The 12,784-nt window shown below is 41.2% G+C and overlaps 1 protein-coding gene across 1 annotated transcript; it reads left to right on the top strand.

The window, feature by feature from the left end:
- Positions 1 to 8,243: 8,243 nt before the first annotated feature.
- On the top strand, positions 8,244 to 11,971 carry LOC135465676 (exocyst complex component 2-like). The gene has a single exon (XM_064742982.1). The coding sequence runs from the start codon at positions 8,335 to 8,337 to the stop codon at positions 11,203 to 11,205; it is 2,871 nt and encodes a 956-aa protein (XP_064599052.1). The 5' UTR covers positions 8,244 to 8,334; the 3' UTR covers positions 11,206 to 11,971.
- The last annotated feature ends 813 nt before the right edge of the window (positions 11,972 to 12,784 follow it).

Here is a 12,784-nt window from a genome sequence, read left to right as displayed (position 1 = left end):
CCTACACATTTTTCTGCGCAATTATAATTTACAGACACAGTGTATTTAATTGACCCTTGTATTTGACTATATACAGTAGTTTTAAACATATGATCATTTCTGTCTTTCCCTATTCTTCTATAGTGGCGTGCAGCACCACTGTACATTCATATCACACAAACAAAAGATTTCGCTGCTATTTGAAGAATAGTTGCTGCGATACAAATAATTAATTTGTTACATGACATATAGTTTAATGTATTGTTTCACATCATACAGCCACACTTGATGGTAGCATGTGATTTCATAAAGATCCTCAAGCACTTCATCGCCCGGGATATATTATTATGTATCTAAAACGAGTGTTTTAGAGTGTTTCACTGTGTTATATTGATAGCTTCTCCTAACCCCTTCCTCGTACAACTGTATACATGATTATGTGTTTATCTAGGTCCGAGAGCTCTGAGCTGGAGATTTTCTTGACAAATTCGAGAAGGGAATTTCTAAAGGGCTTTGGTTTCGGTTATGTCTTGGACTTGGTACGTAAAAGTGTGTATAAATTGTTTATAAATTGATATTGACTTTTTCGCTTAGCTTGATTTATATGTACTGAAAATACCCTTTGTATGGAAAAAGCCGTGTTACTATATTTATATATGTTTTACGTACCAAAAACAACGCTGCGAGACTCTGGAATTTTGTAAATGTTTTGTGAGTAAATTATGGCCATTCTGGGTGTTATTTCGAATGGGTATGCGTATGGTACTTAATAAGATTTTCTCTTTTAGGCTTATACATATCTCGAAGCCTATGTGGAAAAAAAGTTCTTCAAATTGAAGCTTAGGGACAAACGGTACGTATAGGTACATGTAGGTAGGGTGGTTGCCAGTAATCCCGGTCTTCTCCATGCACGTTTCAAATAATCATGCCTATAAGGATTTTTTTGTTACAGTACAGATCTGGGATGTTCTGTTTGTTGTCACAACTTATTTTGGTCCAAGAGTGAAGAAGAAAGTGACGGATTCATTGCTGCTTACATGGAGCGTGATTAAATTATGCGAAACAATCTGCATATGTTTTTGTATACCTTGTCTGTATATGTGCATTGGAAATAGGCCATGATTATCTTTCACTGTGTGATTATATTGTTGTGTGAAACATTGCTTCAGGCGCCCCGACACATCTGGATTTGTACACAAGCTAGTCCAGCTACCAGGAACCGAGCGAATTCAGAAGATTTTAAATGTGGATGGGTTTGTATTTACCTTGTGTTTTATCTGTCTGTTTTTATTTTTTGGTATAATTAGATATGGCTATTTTGGCTCCAGTTATGCATGGAGTAGTATCGGAATGGCTTTCCAGCTTTCAAGTTATCTATATACAGACAGTTCAAATGTGTATAAACATTTGACAAGGCTAAAGCCATAAAAAAGGAGGAAAGTAACTAAGAATATTGCAGTCATCAAGTAGTCATTTACATGTAGATGTGTGTTTAATTATTTATCATTATAATTTTATAATTTTGTTCCGCGCATGACTTGCTAAAAAGTGTGCAGGCATATATGTTTAATTAGTAGCAATATAGATTTCAGATTCCAGATTTCAGTCTTTTACAAATGAAATAGGAAGCCTTTAACAGGATTGCATTCTGTTCACATTTTTTTCTTTGTAGGTACGAAGGGACAGTCAGGAATAGGAGATGTAAGGAAGCTTTGGTTCGGGATGTAGTCGCACTGCTTGTATCCAACAAACTGCACATATCTTTACCAGAAGCAAGACGAAGATGCTGTCAAACTGAACATTCATCGTTACACACGGCACTTAAAAAAGTGAACAATTAAGAGCACACCGCTTAATCAGCCGTACCGAGTCGTAAATGGCATGCTGTGTGTGTAAATAATAGATGACTGATGAGTTGACAATGTGTATTTTATATCATTGTTACCATTGTATCATGGCTATATGCCTTGTACATATAGCCTACACCTATAATGTATTTTCCATTCCACCTCCATACCATTCATTGCTTCACTTACACATGTATAGAATCTTAGAATGTACAAGAGAGTTAATACACTAATAAACTTGCCTAGGGTACTGCAGCATATGTAATGAAACACAACTTTTATCCGTACATCTCAGTAAAGCGTTCTTCAGTTTATAATAGTTTTTCTGTAAAGGTTTTTGCAAACCGGATGAATACAATGCTGTAACCATTTTTAGGGAAAGGAACTTGTTGAATTAGAGTTTCTGTTGGCAAACTCTCCATGGGCGGTGGGTTATGGCACTGCGACAGGGCTCCTTAAAATACATATATTTAAACTAAAATGTGGTTGTTGACTTTTTTATTCAACTGTCCGGAATTGGTGGTCACTGGATTTCTCATATTGGATGATTCGAGGATTATATTCTAAGGCTCTGTGAAAACTTTCTCATCTACGTACATGTAGAGAAAGGCAAACTCAGTTTGTCCTCGTTCGTGTTGGGCTTTTCCCATCTGCGGAGAAAAAGGATGGTAAATTAGTCACCGTCCTCCTCGTGGATTTTGTACCTGATACCTTTAGGAACGTCAATTGACCACCGTCCTCCGTATGGATGTTGTACTTTATACCTGCAGGAATGTAAATTAGCCACCGTCCTCCTCATGGATTTTGTACTTTAAACCTATAGGGATGTAAATTAGCCACCGTCCTCCTCGTGGATGTTGTACCTTATACCTACGGGGAGGTAAATCAGCCACCGTCCTCCTCATGGATGTTGTACTTTAAACCTATAGGGATGTAAATTAGCCACCGTCCTCCTCGTGGATGTTGTACCTTATACCTACGGGGAGGTAAATCAGCCACCGTCCTCCTCATGGATGTTGTACTTTAAACCTATAGGGATGTAAATTAGCCACCGTCCTACTCGTAGATGTGGTACCTTATACCTATATGGATGTAAATTAGCCACCGTCCTCCTCGTGGATGTTGTACTTTTTACGTATAGGAAGATAAATTAGCCACTGTCCTCCTCGTGGATGTTGTACTTTATAGCTATAGCCTCGTGGATGTTGTACTTAATACCTGCAGGAACATAAATTAGCCACCGTCCTCCTCGTCGATTTTGTACTTTATACCTGTAGGAAGGTAAATTACCCACCGTCCTCTTTGTGGATGTTGTACTTTATACATATAGGGATGTAAATTAGCCACCGTCCTCTTTGTGGATGTTGTACTTTATACCTATAGGCAGGTAAATTAGCCACCGTCCTCCTCGTGGATGTTGTACCTTATACCTACGGGGAGGTAAATCAGCCACCGTCCTCCTCATGGATGTTGTACTTTAAACCTATAGGGATGTAAATTAGCCACCGTCCTCCTCGTAGATGTGGTACCTTATACCTATATGGATGTAAATTAGCCACCGTCCTCCTCGTGGATGTTGTACTTTATACCTATAGGAAGATAAATTAGCCACTGTCCTCCTCGTGGATGTTGTACTTTATAGCTATAGCCTCGTGGATGTTGTACTTTATACCTGCAGGAACATAAATTAGCCACCGTCCTCCTCGTCGATTTTGTACTTTATACCTGCAGAAAGGTAAATTACCCACCGTCCTCCTCGTGGATGTTGTACTTTATACATATAGGGATGTAAATTACTCACCGTCCCCCTCGTGGATGTTGTTCCTGATACCTGTAGGAAGGTAAATTAGCCACCGTCCTACTCGTGGATGTTGTACTTTATACCTATAGGAAAGTAAACTAGCCAACGTTCTCCTCATGGATGTTGTACTTTACACCTGCAGAAAGGTAAATTAGTCACCGTCCTTCTCGTGGATGTTGTACTTTACACCTGCAGAAAGGTAAATTAGCCACCGTCCTCCTCGTGGATGTTGTACTTCACACCTGCTGAAAGGTAAATTAGCCACTGTCCTCCTCATGGATGTTGTACTTCACACCTGCAGAATGGTAAATTAGCCACCGTCCTCCTCATGGATGTTGTACTTCACACCTGCAGGAAGGTAAATTAGCCACTGTCCTCCTCGTGGATGTCGTACTTTACACCTGCAGAAAGGTAAATTAGCCACCGTCCTCCGCATGGATGTTGTACTTCACACCTGCAGAAAAGTAAACTAGCAACTGTCCTTCTCGTGGATGTTGTACTTTATAGCTATAGGAAGGTAAAGTAGCCAACGTCCTCCTCGTGGATGTTGTACTTTATACCTATATGGATGTAAATTAGCCACTGTCCTCCTCGTGGATGTCGTACTTTATACCTATGGAAAGATAAATTAGCCACCGTCCTCCTCGTGGATGTTGTACTTTATAGCTATAGCCTCGTTGATGTTGTACTTTATATCTGCAGGAACATAAATTAGTCACCGTCCGCTTCCTGGTTGTTGTACCTTATGCCTATAGGAACATAAATTAGTCACCGTCCTCCTCGTGGATGTTATACTATACACCTATAGGAAGGTAAAGCAATCACCATCCTCCTCGTGGATGTTGTTCCTGATACCTGGAGAAAGGTAAATTAGCCACCGTCCTCCTCGTGGATGTTGTACTTTATACATATAGGGATGTAAATTAGCCACCGTCCTCCTCATGGATGTTGTACTTCACACCTGCAGGAAGGTAAATTAGCCACTGTCCTCCTCGTGGATGTCGTACTTTACACCTGCAGAAAGGTAAATTAGCCACCGTCCTCCGCATGGATGTTGTACTTCACACCTGCAGAAAGGTAAACTAGCAACTGTCCTCCTCGTGGATGTCGTACTTTACACCTGCAGGAAGGTAAATTAGCCACCGTCCTCCTCGTGGATGTTGTACTTTATACCTATAGGAAAGTAAACTAGCCAACGTTCTCGTCATGGATGTTGTACTTTACACCTGCAGAAAGGTAAATTAGTCACAGTCCTTCTCGTGGATGTTGTACTTTACACCTGTAGAAAGGTAAATTAGTCACCGTCCTCCTCGTGGATGTTGTACTTTATAGATATAGGGATGTAAATTAGCTACCGTCCTCCTTGTGGATGTTGTACTTTATACCTATAGGCAGGTAAATTAGCCACCGTCCTCCTCGTGGATGTTGTACTTTATAACTATATGAAGGTAAAGCATCCACCGTCCTCCTCGTGCATGTTGTTCCTGATACCTGGAGGAAGGTAAATTAGCCACCGTCCTCCTCGTGGATGTTGCACTTTACACCTGCAGAAAGGTAAATTAGCCACTGTCCTCCTCATGGATGTTGTACTTCACACCTTCAGAATGGTAAATTAGCCACCGTCCTCCTCGTGGATGTTGTACTTTATACATATAGGGATGTGAATTAGCCACCGTCCTCCTTGTGGATGTTGTACTTTATACCTATAGGCAGGTAAATTAGCCACCGTTTTCCTCGTGGATGTTGTACTTTATAACTATATGAAGGTAAAGCATCCACCGTCCTCCTCGTGGATGTTGTTCCTGATACCTGGAGGAAGGTAAATTAGCCACTGTCCTCCTCGTGGATGTTGTACTTTATACCTGCAGGAAGGTAAATTACTCACCGTCCCCCTCGTGGATGTTGTTCCTGATACCTGTAGGAAGGTAAATTAGTCACCGTCCTCCTCGTGGATGTTGTACTTTATACCTATAGGAAAGTAAACTAGCCAACGTCCTCCTCATGGATGTTGTACTTTACACCTGCAGAAAGGTAAATTAGTCATTGTCCTTCTCGTGGATGTTGTACTTTACACCTGCAGAAAGGTAAATTTGTCACCGTCCCCCTCGTGGATGTTGTACTTTACACCTGCAGGAACATGAATTAGCCACCGTCCTTCTCATGGATGTTGTACTTCACACCTGCAGAAAGGTAAATTAGCCACTGTCCTTTTTGTGGATGTTGTACTTTACACCTGCAGAAAGGTAAATTAGCCACCGTCCTCCTCGTGGATGTTGTACATGATACCTGCAGGAAGGTAAAGTAGCCACCGTCCTCCTCGTGGATGTTGTACTTTACACCTGCAGAAAGGTAAATTAGTCACCGTCCTCCTCGTGGATGTTGTACCTTATAACAGTAGGAAGGTAAATTAGCCACCGTCCACCTGGTGGATGTTGTACCTGATACCTTCAGGAAGGTAAATTAGCCACTGTCCTCCTCATGGATGTTGTACTCTATACCTGCAGGAAGTTAAATTAGCCACCATCCTCCTCATGGATGTTGTACTTTATATCTATATGAAGGTAAATTAGGCACATTTTATATAGATACCGGGGGAAAACCACCGTCTTGCCAAGTACCTGTATTCTGTACAGTCCTACAGGCCTATGAACCCCATGTCGGGACAACGGGTGTGGAGAGGCCGTGGGCTGTTGGGTCCTTATGATATAGAATACCTTGTCTTATTCATCATCTCTCTTCGATAGTTCGATAATTTATATCGATAATTTATAAGATACCTTGTCTTATTCATCATCTGTTGTCTATAGTTCGATTATTTTGGAGAAGCCCTGTAGTAAATAAAATTTAAGTTAATAGTATGAGATATACAGTGATATAATCCGTATGTCTTTTAGTGAACACAAATGTGTAACTATATCCCACTACTTTACATTTCGCGCTATATGTGTGGTCATGCGCACTACACCGTCCTCCTGATGGATGTCCGTTCTCCTGGTGGATGTACTTCCGTTCCCCTCGTGGATGTAGGCTGACGAGTACTGTTGCATGAAGCTCTCAGCACTCTTCCTGCAGAGGTGTTACGGATAGACAGCTGGAAAATGTCTCAACCTAAAACTGCTTTACTAATACTGAGAAATAAAAAACGATCACCTCATAGTGATCGACTGACCATTTACAAGTAAAGCCATACAAAGGTGCAAAAGAACATAAAAAAAATAACTAATGGTAGTTTTTGATATAGTTTTCTTTTTGGTCTGTATGGTAATTTAATGTTTTAGAGGTGTTTTGGTATATTCTCAGCATATATCTTTCACAACTATATAAAGAGAAAATCATATCAACCTGACACTTTAGTTGAATGAGATGGTCCTATATGTAGGCCTACTTGTTAATTAAGTTTTCAGATCATATAATGTATAATAGACTTACCTACAGTTTTCAACTTAAAAATGAAGACAAGCTAACAAAAATCGGATTATGACAATCTTAATTTAGACACTTTGTCACACATACTATTGGTTGAGGATAGCTATAATAGCTATAAAACTCAAAGAAAGATTAATATTTTCTAACTGCATAAATGGTAACGACAACAATCCGGGATAAAATCGAATCGACAATGCACAGCGAAGAATATTCATGTACTTAGCGATCCACGTCAATATAGGCCAACTATTAGGCCTATATGTTACAACTGGCAGCATTACTGCGGGAGAATAAATATAAAGCGGCTAGACTCTGAGCGGATCTAACTCACGGGCTGCGGCTTTAAGTGGGGCTGTCAGGTAGGACTATATTTGCCAGTGGCTTTTCAGGCGATTTTGTTTTCATTCCCCCATAAAACTGATCGATGCCGTTAACCAATACTCTTCCAATGTTTTCCCAGATATAGCTACCGGTATACATTTATTTGTTCATTTCATATGATTGGTGTACTACGCCGTTCTCAAGAATATTTCACTTATACGACACTGGCCAGCATTATGGTGGGAGGAAGCCTGGAAGAGTCCGGTGGGGAGGGGGGGGGGGGGGGGTGGATTCACGACCATCCGCGGATTGCTGGAAAACCTTCCAACGTATGAACTCACAGCAGCCGCATCTGTGAGAGGCTCCTAAATCATTGCGCTGCGTTGGCACGCTATAACCACTCGGTCAGTGCGGTATAGGCCTATATTTTATCCATTTATATTTTATGGTGTTTTACGTGTTGGTGTTTAATAATAATAATAGAAGTTTAGTTACATAAAAAATAAATTGCTAATTCGCATTTCTTCTTGTAGCTCATTTAAAAAGAAAAGACACTACACCGTCAGAATTTGCTCTGTATACACGTAGTTGTAAAACTGGTCAATGTTTTGTCTTCCATCTACCCTGATTCCCCTTTCATTTGAAATCGATTAACCGATTTATTCCAGTACTACTGCAAATAAATTTTATATGACCTGTAAACAATTTTAACGAGTACTAAAACATTCCATTTCAAAGGCGAGTTCGTTTTTCATGCCGTGTCGTCCTCTTTCATGCCATTGTGCCGATCCTATTGTTTAAAATAGCCAATCAAAGTTAAAACCGCTGTGCGGGAGATTTCATAAATTTGTGGGTGGACGAAAATGGCTCCTTTGCAGTCGATTGACAGGTAGAATGATATGCATTAGGATAGAAATACCGTGAGTAATTTGAACATTTAGCATCTTTGCTAAAGACAAGATGTCTGGCCGGGCTCTTCCGCTTGTTACGGGACTGTCACCCAAGGAAGGGCCACCCGGTACGCGAATCACAATCCGTGGCGAAAATCTCGGAACTGATCCCAAAGACTTGATCGGTTTAAAAATCTGCGGCGTGGACTGTTTGTTATCTGCTGAGTGGAAATCGCCGAGTAAAATCGTCGCTAGAACCGGTCCTGGGAAGGGAAAAGGTGATATCATTGTGATAACTCGATCAGGCGGTAAAGGGACGTGTACAGTTGGTTTTCGAGGATATTTTCTGCAGACTGGCCCCTTGCAAGAGTCCGCAGTTTGGATCGATGAGGCTCAGACTGTACAGTCCACTGTCAACAGAGGTAGGACAGCCTCGCCCATTTTCTTCCTGGACAACGAAAACCCGCTGGGAATATCTGATGAGGGACGTCAGAACAAATTCACAGAAGAGGACATGCTGGAGCTGTTCCCAGAAGCGTCGGGTAACCTGTCACTGGAAAATTTCAACGCGGCCTGGTTTTTAGTGGAGAACCACTACAGCACTAGTTTTGACGATCTGAAAGCCGGTTTAGCGCATATGAAGCGCAGAGCGTCCCATCGCTCTGAAGGACCAATCGCTTTTGTAAAGTCGAATCTGACAGCAACTCTTGACTGTCAAGATAGCCTTGATCGAATGTACATCAAGTTTGATGATGATAAAATAAAGGACAAAAGTATGAATGCTTATGCTGTGTTATTGATGCAGGCTAAATCATGCGCAGATGGACTGTTTAAGGAAGTTTTGGGCAGAAAAGATAAAGCAGATTCTACTCGCAATGCTTTAAGTGTGTTACAAAGGTTCAAATTCTTGTTTTACTTACCCCTGAACATAGAAAGGAACATCCAAAAGGGAGACTATAACTTTGTTATCAATGACTATATTCGAGCGAAGTCTTTGTTCGGTGATACTCATGTTCAAGTGTTCAAGAAAGTATACATTGAAGTGGAGAAGAGGATAGGTGATTTCAAAGTAATGTTACACAAAAAACTAATGGAGCTACCAAACACATTGGAAGAGCAGAAAAGGCTAATTAAATATCTGGCAAATTTAGAAGCTAGTGGTGATCCCGCATTGGAATGTCTTGAAAACCAACAGAAATGGCTGATGAAATTGCTGACGGAATGCAGAGATGCGCACATTGCTGAGGAACAAACACATTCCCAGGCCAGCCCTGATAATCAGTTTTTTGGATCTGGTTCACAGTCTGGTCAACGGAGAAATGTACCAGTCCCTTCCAGTCCAGGTCCATCTCAACGTAAGTTCCTCACATCTCCAGTGTTCCCCAGAGCCCCGAGTTTCACATCTCTTACGTCGCCGGAGCCAGGCTGGAAGTTCAAACCTCCACAGAGAGTGCAATATGTGGAGGAATTAACTGACATTATGATTGTTAATTTCCCAGACCTGTGGAAACTTTGCCAGGCTTATTTCGGTGGAAGCCTTTTACTGAAGGACACAGGTGAGAAAGCTTTTAAAGTGGACACAGGTAAACACAGCAGCTTCAAACAAATCATCACTGAAATGGTGCGCTTCTTCACCAACATGATCCGGGCGGCGTTTCTGCCTGAATCGTTGGAAAACTTGCCCAAGGAGGACCGAATGAAGTTCGGAATCTGGCCCTCTGACAAGCGGGACATCCCAGGAACATGGTTGCCTCACTGTGTCAGATACATCAGGTCCTGCGTGAGCTCTCTGTCTAAGCTCGACCTGCCCAGCGACTCTCTGGAGATTATCAATGAGCTGGCATTTGACATGAGAACTAACTGTATGGTGACTCTTCTCAAGCAGGCTATACAGGAGGTGCGATCTTTACATACCCGGGAAACGTGGAGCGTGGAAACCGACGATGAATCTGGCGGAACCACTCAGCTGCCAGCGTTGTTCGAGAACATTGTGAATGAGGCGATTCAGCATCTTCATGAAGTCGTGGTTCAAATTAAAACTGGAGAACAGGACTTGTTCAGCCAGAGGCCAATTCAGAAAGAAACAACAGGCTTGTGTACAAAGCTGTTACAGGCATTCAGTGACAGCCTGGAGAGGCTGGCCTTTGACCCGGATAATAAAGACGCAGAGAAAAATAAACTACCCGGCATCGTCATTCTCACTCCGGAGACCGAAAGCTCTGAAGACACACCCATTCCACCTCTCGATCGAAGACTCATTGTCATGCTTAGCAACTGTAACTACACTATAGAGCGTGTCATCCCGCGGTTGGTCGAAAACCTTGATCGCCATGGTTACGTGCAGATGACACAGACGCTGAAAGAAGCGCAGGACACATACAGAGCCTTGGATAACAAGCTGTTTGAGGCGTATGTGGAGGAAAAGTCTAACCCGATCATCGGGACAATGGAACAGAACATGTATTTGGGTCAGTTTGACTGGAACCAGTGCGGAAAGCCAAAAGGCGTGCGCAGCTACTTGAAGCAGGTGATCATGGGAATGATTCAGGTCCATGCAGAGGTCTTCTCCGTCTCGCCCATTTTCCTGACGCGTGTTCTCAGCAAACTGACGGAGGCCATCTCTGAGGAAATGTCTCGCCTTGTTAGCTGTACCACAGGGTTTAACAACTATGGCATCTTACAGGCCAGGCTGGAGATCAGCGCGTTTCAGGAGACCATTTCCCTGTATAAAACCCCTGCTGCGGACAGCTCTCTGAAAGAGGCTCTCGAGGCTCTGCCTAGCACCAAACTCATTGGCCCGAAGGAAGAAAAACTAGTAGACGATCTACTCAACACGTTCAAGTCTCGGATGAAATTCCAGCTAATGTGTTTCAGTAATGACACTATGATAAAAAGCAGCGTTTCTAATTTGTTGATTAACACAAGTGCCCCCCAAAAATGAGTGGATGGCTATGGATCTAAGTGTGACAGAGAGTTTGTCAGTTACATTGCATAGTCTGGTAGTATATTCCACTATATAATGTGAAATTCCTATAATACAAGTACGACAGTAAAAATAAGTATATGTTACAAATGAAGCATATGATATACGGTAATAGATGTATTATAGATAAGATATAAGTTGTCTTAAGGTAGTACTTCCCAAGTATTCTCTCAACTATATCTTCATGTATGTCGCAAAAAACAAAACAAAAGCATTTTGTGTGCATTCTGATAACTCGTCTAAGTCACTAGTTGAAGACCTGGAGTGACTTTTCACAATATATGTATTTGTATATATACTTTATTAATGGTACATAATTTTGGTCATTAAGCATGTCAGGGTTTAGTTTCACCCACGTATCTGGTCTCCTTGTGTTTAGAACATGAAAAAACAACAACTTAATAGAAAATAGTTTGTGTGAAAATAACATGTATTCTGAAAAAACACAAGCTGTGTAAATATTTCAGTAACTAACATGGGTACGTGTATCTTGTACAAGTGTAAAGTTTTGAATTTGAAAGTGCTAACAAATGCGAGAATTCAGCTGATTGCATCCAGCATGTATTTTGGGCATCACCAGTAATACACTATAATACAAGCATGCATATGTACTGTACTGCTTTCTGAAAATTTCCTTCTTTTTCCCTTCGTCCTACATGTGTGATTGCCATGTTATGGCTGAGATATTGCTGATGTGGCGTTAAGCCATAATCATTCATTCATTCATTCATTCATTCAGCCTACACGTTGTACGAAAATTAGGCATTAAAGTGCAATGTTCATACCGAGTATGTATATTTCTTCAGCAGCCAATAAGTTGTACTATTTCATATATAACATGTATGTCATCATTTTGTTAGCAAATGCCAAATACACTGCATGTATGTGAATGCCAAGTGTGTTTTGAATCAATTTTTTTCACTGCAGTACAGGGATAATTTTTCAGCAAATTTTGCCAGGATCCCAAGTGTTTCCTGTATAAACTTAAATACCCTTTCCTCAAAGCAAATAAGGGATAAAATGTGAGCTGTATCAGAGGTTAATACTTATTTTATTAGACAGGTATATATCTTACTGATTGCTTAAATAATCTTTCACTTATCGTTTCTTTAGTCCTGTCGAAAAAATTGATCGACTTGCCATCCTAAGCAACCGGCCACAAGTGGATGCTTTTGGTCTCAGAAAATTAGAACATTTTCAACCTCGAGAAACTGCTGAGTCAGCAGTTGTCGGTGATAGCAAGCCCGCTAAAATTGTAGGTTCAATCCCATCAAACATGGACAAGGAGTTTGTAGACCCCTGCTCTCAGTGTTGAATTATGCTGGCCTTGGTGACAATAGGTGATCAGTGATGATAGTATGATCTTTTGGGCTGTTGAACATTTGTTAAAGCCCTTGTCTTCCAACGATATGTGTGCAAATATTTGTACATCACGTGGGACAGTAGGTCAGTAAATTGCTGAAGATTGGTGGTTTACCCTAGGTACTGCCATTTCCTTCATCCAATTTTCCTCCAATAATGAAAAATACTCCAGTAC

This window comes from Liolophura sinensis, chromosome 5 (genome assembly GCF_032854445.1).
Source record: "Liolophura sinensis isolate JHLJ2023 chromosome 5, CUHK_Ljap_v2, whole genome shotgun sequence".
Classification (NCBI taxonomy): domain Eukaryota; kingdom Metazoa; phylum Mollusca; class Polyplacophora; order Chitonida; family Chitonidae; genus Liolophura; species Liolophura sinensis.
The sequence above is the reverse complement of the archived record's forward strand: the minus strand, read 5'-3'. Positions and strand labels throughout refer to the sequence as shown.